Genomic DNA, 14,478 nt, shown 5'->3' with positions numbered 1-14,478 from the left:
CCAAAGCTAGCACTTAAAATAAATTATGCAAATGTACCCTTGCATCATTAGTTTCCTTGGAAAAGTCTCAGTTCTTCTCCTCCTTCCCTTTCTCCACCCCCACAAGTTTTGATGAGGTAAGAAGAAAAAGAAGGATTTGCAAAAGAGCAATCTGTTCTCTCTTCTGTAACTCCTCTTGTGACAGAAGCTTGTTTTAAGCTTTGATCGGAGAGTAGATCAGAGATTCCTGCCATAGACTTTGGATCTGAAAGCCCGTCCTTGTGGTTTCAGTGGGAGCTTCACCGTTGCACCAAAGAATTATAAGCAGGCAGTTGAGAACTTGGTGGGGTTTCCCAAGGAGGAACATTGAACCTTGTCCGGTTTTTATTTATGTATGGTTTTTTAAAAACATTATATATCTTTATTATAAAATGCTATGTACAGGCTACATTAAGTACAACAAATAATATAGAAAATTAAGATCTACAATCATAAATCTGACAAGAACATATATAAAAAAGAAAGAAGAAAGAAGGAGAAAGAAAAAAAAGAGAAGAAAAGAAGAACAAAAAAGGGAAAAAACCCAAGCCATTTAAAATGTGGTTTCCGACTATCAAACATTGTAAATATACCAGTAATTATATTACTTCTAATCTCTTATCTTTGTTTTATCTGTTTTACTATTATTTCTATTAAAACAATTCTTTAATATACAAAACCAGTAATCAGTGTGTCATTTTTTCCCACTAACATCAGATAATCAAGAAATGGTTGCCATATCTTCTTAAAGTCCACCGTATTTTATGTATGTTTTATTTCTATCCCTCAATATCAACAACAGGTAAATGTAACTCCTGGATATGGATTACATCTAGATATGGATGTTCAAGTAATGCTCTTGGTAGCAGGATGAAAACAGTTTGCTATTTTTATGGGGGGGGGGTCCTACTTTTCTAGCCTTGGGGTTTTCTAGTGATCTCCCATGCAAGGACTGATCAAATCTGGTCCTGCTTAACTTTTTTTGAACTCAGCCAAGGTCAGCTACATGCTGCCACCTGCTGTGATAAAGTACTAAAGGTAAGCGTTTTTCAGACATAGTTGTAGAAAAGAAAAGGGCTTACGGTGTCAGGTTGTGGATTACCTAACAAAACATTATTTGACAAACTGCCCAGCTTGTATTAACCAGTGGTTTCCTAAAGTATGGTTTGTAGAATAATCTACTTTGAACAAATCACTATCAGCTGGGTTCATACAGTCTGCTAAGCCCTAACTCATAAATAATGGCTTACATTCCAGAGCGGCACGGTTCACACAACAGCTTTAGCTGAAACCAAACCAAGGCCATTATTGCTTTTGCATGTTATGTGACAGCATTATTTACATAAAGTAGTCCTTATATCATGGTTGTTAATCATCTCTGGAGAACAGAATGAGCAACCCACACAGCTTCCAAGCACGTTATTTGCGGCCCCCAACCTCTTTGAGAAAGTTGGCTGCAAAACGGCTAAATTTTAGTGGTGTACTTTTATGCACTTTTAAAAATTGGGAATGACTGCAGTTTGCCTTTCAGAGTCCCTGTGACCTCAGCAGGTCACCAGGTGACTTCCTAGAAGTTTGGAATTATGACTTGAAGTCTGCCCCAGTCAGAGGGCATCTGACTCTTGCTGTGGCAAGAGATGAAGCAATCAAATAGCTGCATCTTCATGCAGGGTGGTAGAACTCTTCCTCGGACTGGGAAATGTTACAAGTGAGATTGATTGACAGTACGCTCAGGAAATACGAAAGGGATGTTGTATTTTTGATGTTGCTTATGGAACACAACATGCTTCTGCTAGATAGGTTCTGATCACGCTAGCTAAATGCAATTCCCATGTTTGGTATTGTTGCTGTAATCCAGCAAGAGAGAGTAGAGAGCGGAGTTTACCATTGGATTAGTATCAGATTGTCCACCTACTTTATGTTGACCTTACAAGGTCCAATCTTCCTTAGCTTGTGGTTTGAGAACGAGTGGTTAAGACCATAGAATAGGACGGGGCAGAGCTAGGTTCATGTCTGTTTTCAACCATGGACTCCTGCTTTATGACTTTGGGCCAGTCCTACTTTCTGAGTTCAGCTAGTTCAGCACACCTCACGGGATTGGAAGAAAGTTGGAGAAGGGGATGCTAACTGTACTACCTGAACTTCTGAAAGAAAGACAGGTTATAAATCCAACCAATCGATTCTTAGAAGCAGTGGGAGAACAAAGTAACTATCTTCTCCTTGGAGCAGCCTAATTTGTTTCCTTGGTGTCTATTATGAAATTGGAGTTTCACTTCTGGAGTTCACTCAGTTTTGTGCATCAAATACATCTGGCATCAGTGGCACTGATGATGTTACCTAGTTGGGTAATGAAACATCTGCAAGCAGACAACCAAGATCAGAGAGCACCAAGAACTTCACAATGGCAACTCTGGAATGGCATGTTCACTTTATGCAAAATTGTGGTATGATCTAGGAGAGAAGTCCTCTCCACTTATCCCTATCCCAGACTAATGTTCTCCTGCAGTGATTGACTACAACCCCTGTAATTCATAATCAACATGGTCATGCTGATTGGAAATGATGTTTCATTTAATCCAAAATCTTCAGAGGGTTCCAGCTTGGCATTCTTCCTTCATTTCAATGTGGACCTTTCTTAACTTTCCCTAGCTTAGTGCTCTCCATAAAATCCCTATGGACAAGCATGCTGAAAATGATGGGAGTTGCCATCCAACACATCTGGAGGACACCGGATTGGGGAAGGTAGATATGCTGCTTCTCCTTCCACTCCCTGCCAAATGCTAAAAACCAAGGCAAGTTATACACAGTCATTTGGCATTTCTGTCCTGAACTCAGCTAAGCTTAGCATTGCCTGTGAAACAGGAATTCCAAGCATTTGGTACCTATCTGTGTAAAGAGGCACCTAGCAATACCTGCCTGGCTGCTGTGTCATCACTCAGCCTCCTGCATCATTCAGATGGGACCAGTTAGGATGCTGGAAGAAAGCTGTGCTTCTGGTAACGACTAGATCAGGAATGATGCTTGGACACTGAGCAGAGCTATTGTGCACGTGTTGATATTTCACACAAGAATTCAGGGATAAACCTGGTTTTGCTCACAAGAAGTCTACTGCATGCATTGCATCCAGGAAGGCAGCTTTGTGGAAAGGAAGAAGGCTTTCCTGGAATGTTTTGGGTCCTGCTGGGATCAAAGAGGAAAAAGAGTAGAGCAGATACACACAGGAGAAGTAGTTGTGTTGCAAACTACACAACAAAAAACAAAAGACCAAGACTGTGCAACCTTGGTCACAACTCCCAGAGATCTCCCCAAATTGTGGCCATGCGGTAATTCTGAGTGCTATTCACCAGGCAACTGGAGAAGTAGCCATAGTAATTACATTTAATTTTGATTCAGTTGAAATCTAACTGAAATTAATTTTAGCTTTTGTCCTGGCCTCATCTGCTCAAAGCACAGGGCAACCCTTTGACTGGGAAAAGTGCGCTCGATAAAAGGATGAAACAGTGGTCTTCTATAGTGGTGTTTTTCAACCTCAGCAGCTTTTAGATGTGCAGACTTCAGCTCCCAGAATTCCCATGCTGGCTGGGGAATTCTGGGAGTTGAAGTTCACACATCTCCGAAGTTGTCGAGGAACACTGTTCTACAGCACAAGAATTCTGTATCTGTTCAGCCAGCTAAACTCAAAATAAAAGGTGTGGAAAGAAGCAGCTGTTGTGGACCACAAACAGAAGCAATTTTTATGACCTACAGGGAGCTTTCTCAGTCTTAAGAATTGCTACATGTTCTGACTTGCGGGTGAATAAACATATAAATAGACACATTAATATTATCAGAATTATAAAGAAGAATCTCAAGGGACCTCTAAGTATTGCTGGTACTGGTTGATGTGTAAACCCAAAGGATTTTTTTTTTTTTTTTGGTTATTGAAGCATGCCTCACTCTTAACTATGTAAGATAATGAAAATAGTTTTTTGGGTTTTTTTAATGAGTGAACTAATGTAATTTAAGTTTAGGGGCTACTCAGGTTAACTGGAAAAATAGTACACATGAAGCAAGTCTATGAATATTTAGCAAGAAAAAACTGAATATTTAATGGAAGAAAACTAGATGTGAGAAAAAACCACACACACACACACACACACACATATGCACACACAATAGCATACAATATGCATAATATATTTTATAAACCTCTGCATATTTAGGACTGGGTTTTTCTTGTTTTAATGTCCCTAATAAAGGAATTGTTTTCTGACATGCATTGGGTCAACAATAAATACTTTTTTTTTTTTTTACTGGCACTTGAGACTCTTCTTTGTTTTCATTTTTTGTGCACCTAGCAACACATTTCTGTGTCTGAACATCTCATACCTTTCTTTGTATTGCTTAGCCCACAACCTAAAGAACTCAGAAATTGCTTTCCAGTTGCTTTAATTCGGCTTTTCCCTGCCTGATATCTGGGACTTCATCCCCCATATTTCCCAGCCATCTGGTTGAGAAATGATGGGGGTTGACATCAAGCACACCTGGTGAGCACCAGGTTGGAGAAGATTACTTCTTAATTGGTCCTAACGATGGTTAACGGCTGTCACCTAAAGATGGCACTGTGAGCGAGAAAGAGAAAAGGGGTGTCCTTATCTCCCTTGCGCCTTCAAGCATTGCAGGCTTGTATTTGGCTTGAATTGGATCGCCCTGTCTCCAGACAGTGGTGTGCCAACCCACTTCCTGTTAGGGGAGACTTCGTAGAAGAGGCGACTTCTGATTTAATGCTACCCTTCTAGCAAAAAGGTGTAGCCCTTGGTTGGCGGGCTGCAGGATTCCAGACATACAGGTTTGTGGAAAGTTAGGGTGGGCCAGCTCAGCTAACTGTGTGGGGTGTGTGCATATGCTTAAGGTGGTGTGGATTGCAAATGAGAAGAAATGAGCTTTGTTTTCTTCTGGCTTATCGTGCCAGAACTGATCTTTGAAGCTTCAAGGGTGGTTTGCAGACTGGCTTGTTTCTCCTGCAAGCTGTAGAACCGCTGCACAGGATGTGCTGCAGTTTAAGGTTGGGTCTTTGGGACCCCACCACTAAGGGAGAGTCTCCAAAGTACCAGAGAGTGGCAGTTGACAGGGAGTGGCAGAAGTGCCCAGTGTCAGTTCCAGGACTGGTGTAGATATTATGAGATAAATGCCGATTCCCCCCCCCCCCCAGTGATCTGTGGTTGGCTGGTTGAACATCAAAAAGGTTATAGATGTTCATTTTGTTGCTGCCTTTATACTTAACGATTTTTTTTCCTGCCTGAAAATGGTGCATGTTTGTCTTCTAACTATCTATATGTCTATCTATCCATCCTGTATTCTACGGTTGAGCATATATCCATGGCAGACAGAGGCTCATTTTGTTTTCTGCTCTTTAAACATCCTTTCCAACTGCAGAATAGTGCTTACAGATAGTCCTTAGGTTACGACCACTCGTTCAGCAACTGTTCAGAGTTATGACGGAGCTGAACAAGGGGGACATACGATCAGTCCTCGAAGTTGTGGCTGTTGCAGTGTCCCCTTGGTCACATGATCATGATTCAGGCATTTGGCAACCAGCTTACACTTACAACAATTGCAGTGTTCCGCAGTCACATGATTGCCATGTGTGACCTTCTCTGTTGGCTTCCCACAAGCAAAGCCAATGGGGAAGCTGGCAGGAGGTCACAAGTTGCTCCTGTTCCCACTACTTTTTCACCCGCCTGCTTGCACTCCGTAGTGCCTGCTCACCCATACCTCTCACCTGTAGCTTGTGCCTGCCAGCCTGCTTGTTTGAGACTCCCGCTCTTCCCATGTTATGGTCATGTGAGGTCCTTGCTTAATGACCCATGTGGTCCTAAGGTTACAACTGGGACTGCTGAGATTTCTGTCACTAAGCGATGTGGGCACATGATGTCTCGCTTTACAACCATATCACTTAGCGATGGAAATTTGCTGTTGTAACCTGAGGACTACCTGTACTCCCAAAATGTGACCCTCTCAGTGAAGCAATTCTCATCTACTCTGAGAATTTTAAATCTGGTGTCTGTCATAGTTGAGCTTAATTGCTGTGTGCAAGGAGTATGAGTGGCATTTTATAGCAGTTGGGAGTTGGCGATACTTGGGGCACTCTCTCAACTCTATCTTTACACAGAAAATGAGCAGGAGGCTTCTGAGTAGAAGTGGTCCCTAAAGCCATTTTCCCACAGAAAGGCAGTTTATCCTTTTGCAGGATGACAAACACTTTTCTTGGAAGGATTTGGCAACTTGACAGAAGAGATCTTCCAGTAGGTTTTAGCAGCCTGGTAAAGTTATCTTCTCATAAAAGGAATATTTTTAATTGTGTGCTTTTCTCCCCCCTTCATAACAACAGAAAACATGGTCTCCTTTTCTTCCCCCATGATCTGTTGGCTTTTTCTAAAACAATCTGAAGCAGTGTTTCTCAGCCTCAGCAACTTTAAGATGTGTGGACTTCAACTCCCAGAATTCCCCAGTCAGCATGTTGGCTGGGGAATTCTGGGAGTTGAAGTCCGCACATCTTAAAGTTGTTGAGGTTGAGAAACACTGATCTGAAACATTCTTTCAATTCCATTTCAATCCCTATGATGAGATGGACAGGAGATGTAGAGCAGAGGGCCGCGTTCAGGAAAATGGGGCACAGTGTGTCTGATAAGACTCTGATTTGACTTTTGGCAGCATCTTGGTTCATCTCTGGTGGCATTCTCAGGGAAGACTTATTTCTCCCAGTTGCAAAAGCAGAACTGGGAACTTAATTTATAAAGAGAAAGGTGCTGGGATTCATATATCTGGATGAGATTGTGCTATTTAACCGGGGAGTTTGATTTTTGTTTAGACTTGTGTTTCTGATCAAGAGGAGGATGGAAAAATATGGAACAATCTAACTCTAGAGGTTTAAGAAATAGGGAAGGGCCTTTTGCCCATGCTCAGAGAATGATGTTAGTTGTTTTAGGAGTTAGTCTTCAGCTCTGGATTGTGCCTATCCTAAGGTTGGGATTGCATTACCAGCTGTTCCTCTTCCTCCTCATTGGTATTAGTATTAGTATTATTTTGATACGGGATTCTTAGTTGAAAGAAATGGAGAGCTGTTGACTGGAACCCATGGATGATATTTCTCGATTTTTAATGCTGCACAGAAGCAGATGTTTTGCTGAGAGTGGTTTTCTCACCCCTGTAAAACGAGCATGGTTGTGTAAAGAAAACAAAAATGAAGTCTTGCTCTTCTGTGCCTTTTAAAAAGCAAATTTCCCCTCTTTTGCATGTGGTTGCCTTAGGCAAAGCCCTGAGACTGTTGGCCTCCAAATATGTTGATTAAAATTCTCAGAGATCTCTTCCACATCTGGAGCTCGCCCAGCTGAAGGCAGGGGCAGTACATTAATCCTGGTTGGAGATCTGGGAATTATACCCTTAAATAATTGGAGAACCACATGGTTTTTAATATTTATATTAAAAATCAAATATTTTAATATAAATGTAATATTTATATTAAAATATAATATTTAATACTTTTAGTTATTTTTAATAGCGAAAAACAAAAAACTACAGCACCAGCAGGAAAAAAATAGAAGAAAAAAATAGTGGTTATATACTGAAGAAGAAGAAAAAAATCCTAGATATATTATGGTGATTCAAATAAACTAGACATGACATGAAAAGGGGAAAAAACGAATTAGCAGGAAAAAGAGAGAAAAGGTCCATATATTAACTACTGATTGCAGTATAAAATTAATTCAATCCTTATGCTCATCATTAAATGTAGACCATGTTGAAACACATGGGTTCATCTTCTCGTTTTTTAGAACTTATATCCTGGATACCAGGATGAAGAAAAAGTACCCTAAAATGATGTGGGAAGAAGAAAGAAAAAGGGTTGATCAGTTTTTTAAATTAGAAGTGGCTCTTACGTTGCTCTTTGAGACCCAAAATCTTGAAAGGAGAAGGCAGCGGAAAAATAGCTATTTTTCCTGGGGCATCTTGTTCCATTCTCCCCTTTTCTGGCTTCCTCCACGGCTGTGTGGCTTTTGACTCACCCTGGGAGCAGCAGGAACTGTGGTGATGTCAGGGAAGCAGGGAAGACGGGGAGGAGACACACAGACGTATTTGGCTGGCCGGCCAGAACTTCTGTCGACTGCACTTCACAGGACTATACAGAGAAGCAGCAGCACGAGGCATTCAGGACCCTGCCTGATCCTTGAGGGACAGACCCCTCCTCTCCAATTCAGGACGATGCACTAAGCCCCAGCTTCAGGATGAAAGGGAAGTACAAAGGTAACGGTGTGCCTTGAAAAAGGGGGACCTTCCTTCCCCATCTCCAGATCCAAAGTGGGATGAGGTGTAGGAAGCAGAGTCTGCACTCCCATAGCACCGAGAATCCTGCAGCGTGTGGCAGGGAAATTCTTGTTTCACTATCATCTCTGCTCTGGAGGTACAAAAGTGACCTCCCTGAAAGACAACCTCTCAGCAGCAGCCTCTCAGATTTACAGTATGGGGTTGGTCAATTTGGGTTATAGGTATTACCCCATGGGCATTGGCTCCCAATGGTAATATACAGTAGGTGATTCTGTTCTGAGATGTGGAGAGGCCCTTGGAGCCAAGCTGGCACACTCATTCTTCTTAAATCAGGAGGGCTGATGAGGAAGGCAAGGTTCAAAAAGATCCTCTCTTGCTGAAAAGGTGGCAGTTAAAAATGTGTTTTGTGGCATGCTGGTGCATTAAATTTGTGTTGCGCTTAATGGCATGTATTTACCTGCAGATGCATAGTATTATTGTTGTACATTTATGAATTGCCCAGTGGTTGAAAGAGAAGGGGATAGGAAAGCGTCGTTGAGAATTGGGTGGCATACAAGTTTAATAAATTATTGCTATTACTTTGCATTCATACAATGGGGGATGACAAGATTTTAGTTGTGAAGGTATTATAGAGACGTTGGTTGTAGGACACTATCCTGACACTGATGGACCAAAGTGGGGAGCATTAGTCTCTTTTGGGGTTATATAGATTTTTGTATTGCTGATTCGGCACCCCAACATTTTCTAGGGGGTCAAGTCAAAAGCACAGGGCCACGTGGCAAAAACATTGGTCAGGAATCTTGGCACAAAAGCTTCTCCCACAATGGATTTGTTGATCTTCAAGATGCCACAAGACGCTTTGCTGTGTTTTTCAAGACGGGTTCCTTTCAGTGCCAGCTCTGTTGTGCCTTTTCCTTAGTCCTTGCCAGGATCCCTACATAATATCTAGTTGGGCTGCTTTGAAGTATCGTGGGAGTGCTGGTGATACTTGTACAGCCCCATTCCAGTTGGGAGGGACAAGATCAGATTGCCAAAAGTGCTTGTACAACTAGCCGAGACTGATGAATGGTAGAAAGGGATTTATGCTGCCCAGGAAATGTTTGCTTGGGTAGGTAGAAGGCAGAGTGGTGGTAGCAGAAGGGTAGAAGGGCAAGAATTAGATCTGACTCATGTGCAGAGCTAAACTATAAAGGGCTGTTTGCTTTTGGCTTAATGTGATAGGCATGCCCATCCTAAGACATGATGGTTTATTTTGGCCAACAAACCAGAATTTGAATCCTTGGTTTGTTTTCTCAATCCTGACTTGCTTTATCTGTAGCATGTTATGTTTGAACCCAGAACCATGGCATGTCACTGACTTTGTTTTTCTGTTCCACCCAAATCTGGTCACTGGCAGAGGAAGGGGAAGAAAAACAAGTCAGGAATTGGACAAACAAGTGATGATTGCGTTGTTCATCAGCAAAACTGGCTATGGCTATGGCTTGTTCAACAAACAAATCCTGACTTAGGTTATGAGCAAACATAACCTTGGTGTTGTGTCATAGTGAGGATTTTTCCAGGGAGGCTGAGATTCAAATCCATGTTCAATTTCAATTATAAGGTGGGCTTCAACATCTCTCAATATGACCCATCCGTTAGGGTTAGGGTTCCCCCTTCCCTTCCTAACATAGTACAATGTTTTTTAAAGGAGATAAACACTGCATAAACTACTATGGCTTTATGGTGGCGAAAGAAGTATGGGGATTGGATTGAACAAGATTTTTAAAGAGGTGTGTCAGGAGGCATTAGCTGGTGCCTCAGTTCTGCAAAACTCTTTTATTTGTTTTTGCTAACTAGCTAATTCCAGGGTTGTGAGTTTATATGTCTCTCTTCCACGACAGTAGGCTGGGATGCTGGTCACAGTATACATTGCACTAAAAGTCATATATTAGGTTGGTGCAAAGAAGAAAAGCAGGTTTTTAGGTCCTGTGACCAAAAAGATTCTTGGAAGCATCTAAACAGTTGGTGCTGTTGATGTTGAAGGAAGGAAAGGAGTCTTCAGTGCCCTGCTTATTCTTTATTTTTTTTATCCTGCCTTTGGAATTGGAAGGTATTCAAGACAGCTTACATATTTTATAAACAGTATAATAAAATATCACAAGGAAACAAGACCATTAAGGGAGACTTGGCATCAGTGCAACAGTTAGTAATTTGGATGCTGTTGGTGCAGCCTGATGCTAAAAGGCTGCCCTCTGTGTAGGAGGTGACATTAGGGAAAGGTTTTCAAAGCCTTTAAGCATAGGTTTCACTGTAATTACTCGGTGTTATCAACAGGCAAAATTGACTGAGGAACAATAAAAATAATATTCGCAATCAGCTGAACCTGGGATGAACAGGGTACGATTGAATGATCTCCTGAAATCATTCAATCGTACCCTGTTCATCCCAGGTTCAGCTGATTGCGAATATTATTTTTATTGTTCCTCAGCCTATTGTCCTTGCAGTTAATTCCTGATACCATCTTCCTTCTCCCTCTTTTGACAAGGAGCATGCAATATTCAGACATCCTTCATATCTTCTTTTCCACTTCAATATTAATTTCACGCTTTGAGCAGTCTTCTTTATTGTTTTTCCTCCAAACAACACATTTTTCAGGGCATCCCCTAAATTCCGTAGTTGGGACAGATTTTTGACCATTTCCCCTAAGAATCAGCATTAACCTTTCCCTGATTAACATCATCCAGTTGTATTAACTCCAGCTCTTATCATCCCTATTGATTGGGGACAATGCAGACTGTTTGATTCCAGTGCATTTGGCAGGCACAAGTTGGTCCTTCTTGAAAGGAGAATTCTACTTCTAAAATAACATCCTTGAGAAAGTCCTAACTTAGCCCTGGAGGTAGGAACCGTAAGAGAATGGTCTCTGTAAGCAGGGCTGGCTCCAAGATTGAGGAACAAAATGTCTTATGGACCCCTATTCTGTCAGTATTCCCTGATAGTTGTGATTGCAGGCCTCCAACAATACTAGCTGTGCCAGGTCTATCCAGCTTTTAATTCTCTACAGTGCTCCAGGTTGACACTGTGTGTTAGATCCAGCAGTTATGTGGTCTTACTGGAAAGTTAGGGGTGGTGGGATGTAGAGAGTCAGGGTAGGCAATCAGCAGTGAGTCCTGACACGAATTGGGGATGCTGGTAGCTGCCAGATGTTGGTGTTAGCTTTGCAGAGAAGATCTTAATAGCTGGGCAGCTTCTGATAGGCCTAAGGAAGTTTCATAGATCAGATCCTGAATTTTCATTGGCATCCAGAAAGGAGCCCTGCAGAGCTTTTTAGCTCTGCTGGCAAATTAAACAAGGGGAAATCATGAACAGTAACTTCCTTTTATTCTCTGTTTTATTTTGTTTTATATATTTTTCATGCATTTTACCGTTTTTAGCTTTGTTGTACGCCGCCCGGTCGCCTGCGGTGAGATGGGCGACTATATAAATGGATCCAATAAATAATAAACAAACATTACGATGCTGCAGTTTGGGGGCTGGAGATTTGAATTTGGAAAGAAAACAAGAAAGGACCCACAGCCCTTTCGGTGGCCTTTTCTCTGTTTTCTTGTGGACCGCAGCCTCCAGGCTAGCAGAAGTGAAACCACACTTTGGTTTCAACTCTGTGATCCCTACGCTAGCTCTTCGAAGGTGCATCGCTTTGCCTCTTTTGTCTGCTTCCAACTGGTCCTCTCTCTGCCTCTTTTGGAAGGGGCATGCATGGTGACCAAGCAGGGTAAGCTGTGCCCCATTTCTATCCAGACAGTTAAAGCAATCTGGCCTCCGGCGCACGCTTGTCTTACCAGTCAGTTGCTTTAAGGCAGTGTTTCTCAACCTTGGCAGCTTGAAGAGGTGTGGACTTCAACTCCCAGAATTCCCCAGCCAGCATGGGGAATTCTGGGAGTTGAAGTCCACACCTCTTCAAGCTGCCAAGGTTGAGAAACACTGCTTTAAGGTTTCCCTTTACATTTTCTTTCTCTTGCCCTCCTATGAGGCTTCTCCCTGTCCTGTTTTAAATTGCTACGTACCAATAATAAACCCTGGCAGAAGTTGTGCAGATGGAGGGGCCTCGGCAAGGAGACTCGTCTGTTGACAGCCTTGCTGGCAGGAACGGAGCACGGTCTCATTCTGCTGCAAGGGAATAAGGTGGCCTCTCTTAATGTGAATCTGGGTCTCCTTCCTGCGCTGCAGCTGTTTCTGCATGATCAGGCAGGATTAGATCATGGCCTTTCTAATCCATGCTGGTCCAGATGTCTCTCCCAGTGTTGGCCTCAGGAATTGGTATCTGTAGTACATTTCCTCTGGACATGGAGGTTCATCACATCGCCCAGAGTCACTTGGATTGAGATGGGCGGCTATAGAAATTGCATCCATCCATCCATCCATCCATCCATCCATCCATCCATCCATCCATCCATCCATCATTCAATCACTGATAGGTAGATTGTCTTGATTTAACTATCCCCACCCTTAAAGCCACCTGTGGACCCAAGTTGCAATGCTTTGTTTAGGCATCTCCTGATCCAAAATGAGTCCCCTTGCACATTTTGGAGCTTTAGGATTCCATGCAAACTTGGGACAAGAATCCAAGTCCTTGGTTTAAAATGACAAAAAGTGTCTAGTTCTTAGAGCTACCAAAAAGAATAAGAAAGAAGGCCTGAAAATACACAGGTGGTGCCTGCCGGTTCAGAGTTATTGGAAGAATGATTTGACAGTCGATGATGTCTAAGCTGTGTGTGTGCATTGTGAGGTCAATATTATTGACCCACCTTACAGAAATATAATCATGACTGAAATAACATGAGTGCCTTTTCCTAAAATCCTAGAAAAATGGATTGTCTGGAGAGGTTGTGGCAGCACTGGAAAAGAGATGGATCTTGCTTGCTTTCTGACAGTTGTAGCTCGGAGGTACAGAACATGTAATTCTCCAGATAATGCTAAACAGCTTTTCCAGCCTCCCTTGCTATTGGTCATATTGGGGAGGGGGGCTGCTGGGGACTGGAGTATTATCTGAAAGGCTGTAAGTTGCCTATGCATAATACAGCAGGACATCTTTGCAGTGGGGGATAGAGTAAGGATAGAGAGAATCCTTAAGAGCATTGAGTGTTCTGCAGAGTGCTTCAGAATGTTCTCCGTGCAACTGGAGAACTTTACATGTTATTCTCATTTTACGAAAAGAGAGGAAACCCACAGAGGCAAAGCCCCACGAAGTTTTCCCTGAGTTGCTCAGGGATTCCACGACTGAACAGGGACTGCAGCTGCAAATTACTGGCCTTAGGACTGAGACGCTGAAGTGCCTGGAGGAAGAAGACGCCTTAAAGAGGAGTTTCAGCAAACCAGCAGAGCCGGAAGAAGGTGGTGTAACATATGCTTGATGCGGCAGGAAGAACACATTGCAGGCGCCTTAGCTCTGCTGAACTCCTGTTGACGCCCCAACTTCCTCCCATTGTTCTGCTTCCTTACAAGGACTTAGCCAGACAGGAGGAAGAGAGAGGCCCTTTTATACCTTCTTCAAAAACAAAGCCTCATCTACTCTGCTAAAAGGGAGCCCTGCCTTTCCTCCCATCCCATTCCCTTGTTTCATTCTCACCCTCCCAAAGTTTGTGATCTTATCACTCCCACTGGCTAAATTGACTGGGTGGCTGGGTTTCTCCACCACCATCATCCAGGTTTCTTTCATTTCCGTGGAAGGCCGGAAAGGCGACGGAGAGACTGAAATGTGAGCTCATGGTCATTTAAGAAGAATAAGAGGCATTGTTGTTCCCCGGGATCCTGATTTCTTTCTGATTTGCCCACTGCAAGTCTTTCTGCTGGCTTCCAGGGTTCTTGTTTGTGATGTAGTCCTGTGGTATAAACCAGAGAAGCAGGCAAGTGAGCAACTCAAGGAAAAATCCTCCTCTTTGTCATGTATGTGGTGGTGAGTCCTGGCATTGTGTTTCATTAGGTTAGGGCAGATAGGGGTAACAGTGATTGTCCAGAATGCTGTAACCCAGTGTTTCTCAAACTTGGCAAATTTAAGATGTGTGGACTTCAACTCCCAGAATTCTCCAACCAGCCATGCTGGCTGGGGAATTCTGGGAGTTGAAGTCCACACATCTGCAAGCTGCCACGGTGGAGAAACACTGGGTTACGGCATTCTGG

General features: G+C 42.7%; 1 protein-coding gene across 5 annotated transcripts in view; it reads left to right on the top strand.

Moving 5' to 3' along the window:
• RIPOR1 (RHO family interacting cell polarization regulator 1) overlaps positions 1 to 14,478 on the top strand; it is a 94,833-nt gene that overhangs the window by 43,409 nt on the left and 36,946 nt on the right. Inside the window, exon 1 of one of the 5 annotated variants that reach the window (XM_088136033.1) lies at positions 8,156 to 8,301. The exons of the other annotated variants lie outside the window; for them this stretch is intronic. Coding sequence (XP_087992159.1) covers positions 8,283 to 8,301 — 19 coding nt within the window. The 5' untranslated portion in view covers positions 8,156 to 8,282. Of the gene's footprint in view, positions 1 to 8,155; positions 8,302 to 14,478 lie in introns of those variants that run through there. 5 annotated transcript variants of the gene reach the window in all.

This window comes from Python bivittatus, unplaced genomic scaffold (assembly GCF_059951505.1).
Source record: "Python bivittatus isolate LINGU-HERP-01145 unplaced genomic scaffold, Pbiv_v1 ctg000190_np1212, whole genome shotgun sequence".
In the NCBI taxonomy this organism is placed as follows: Eukaryota; Metazoa; Chordata; class Lepidosauria; order Squamata; family Pythonidae; genus Python; species Python bivittatus.
Note: the sequence above shows the minus strand (reverse complement) of the source record. Positions and strands in the feature narration are given on the sequence as shown.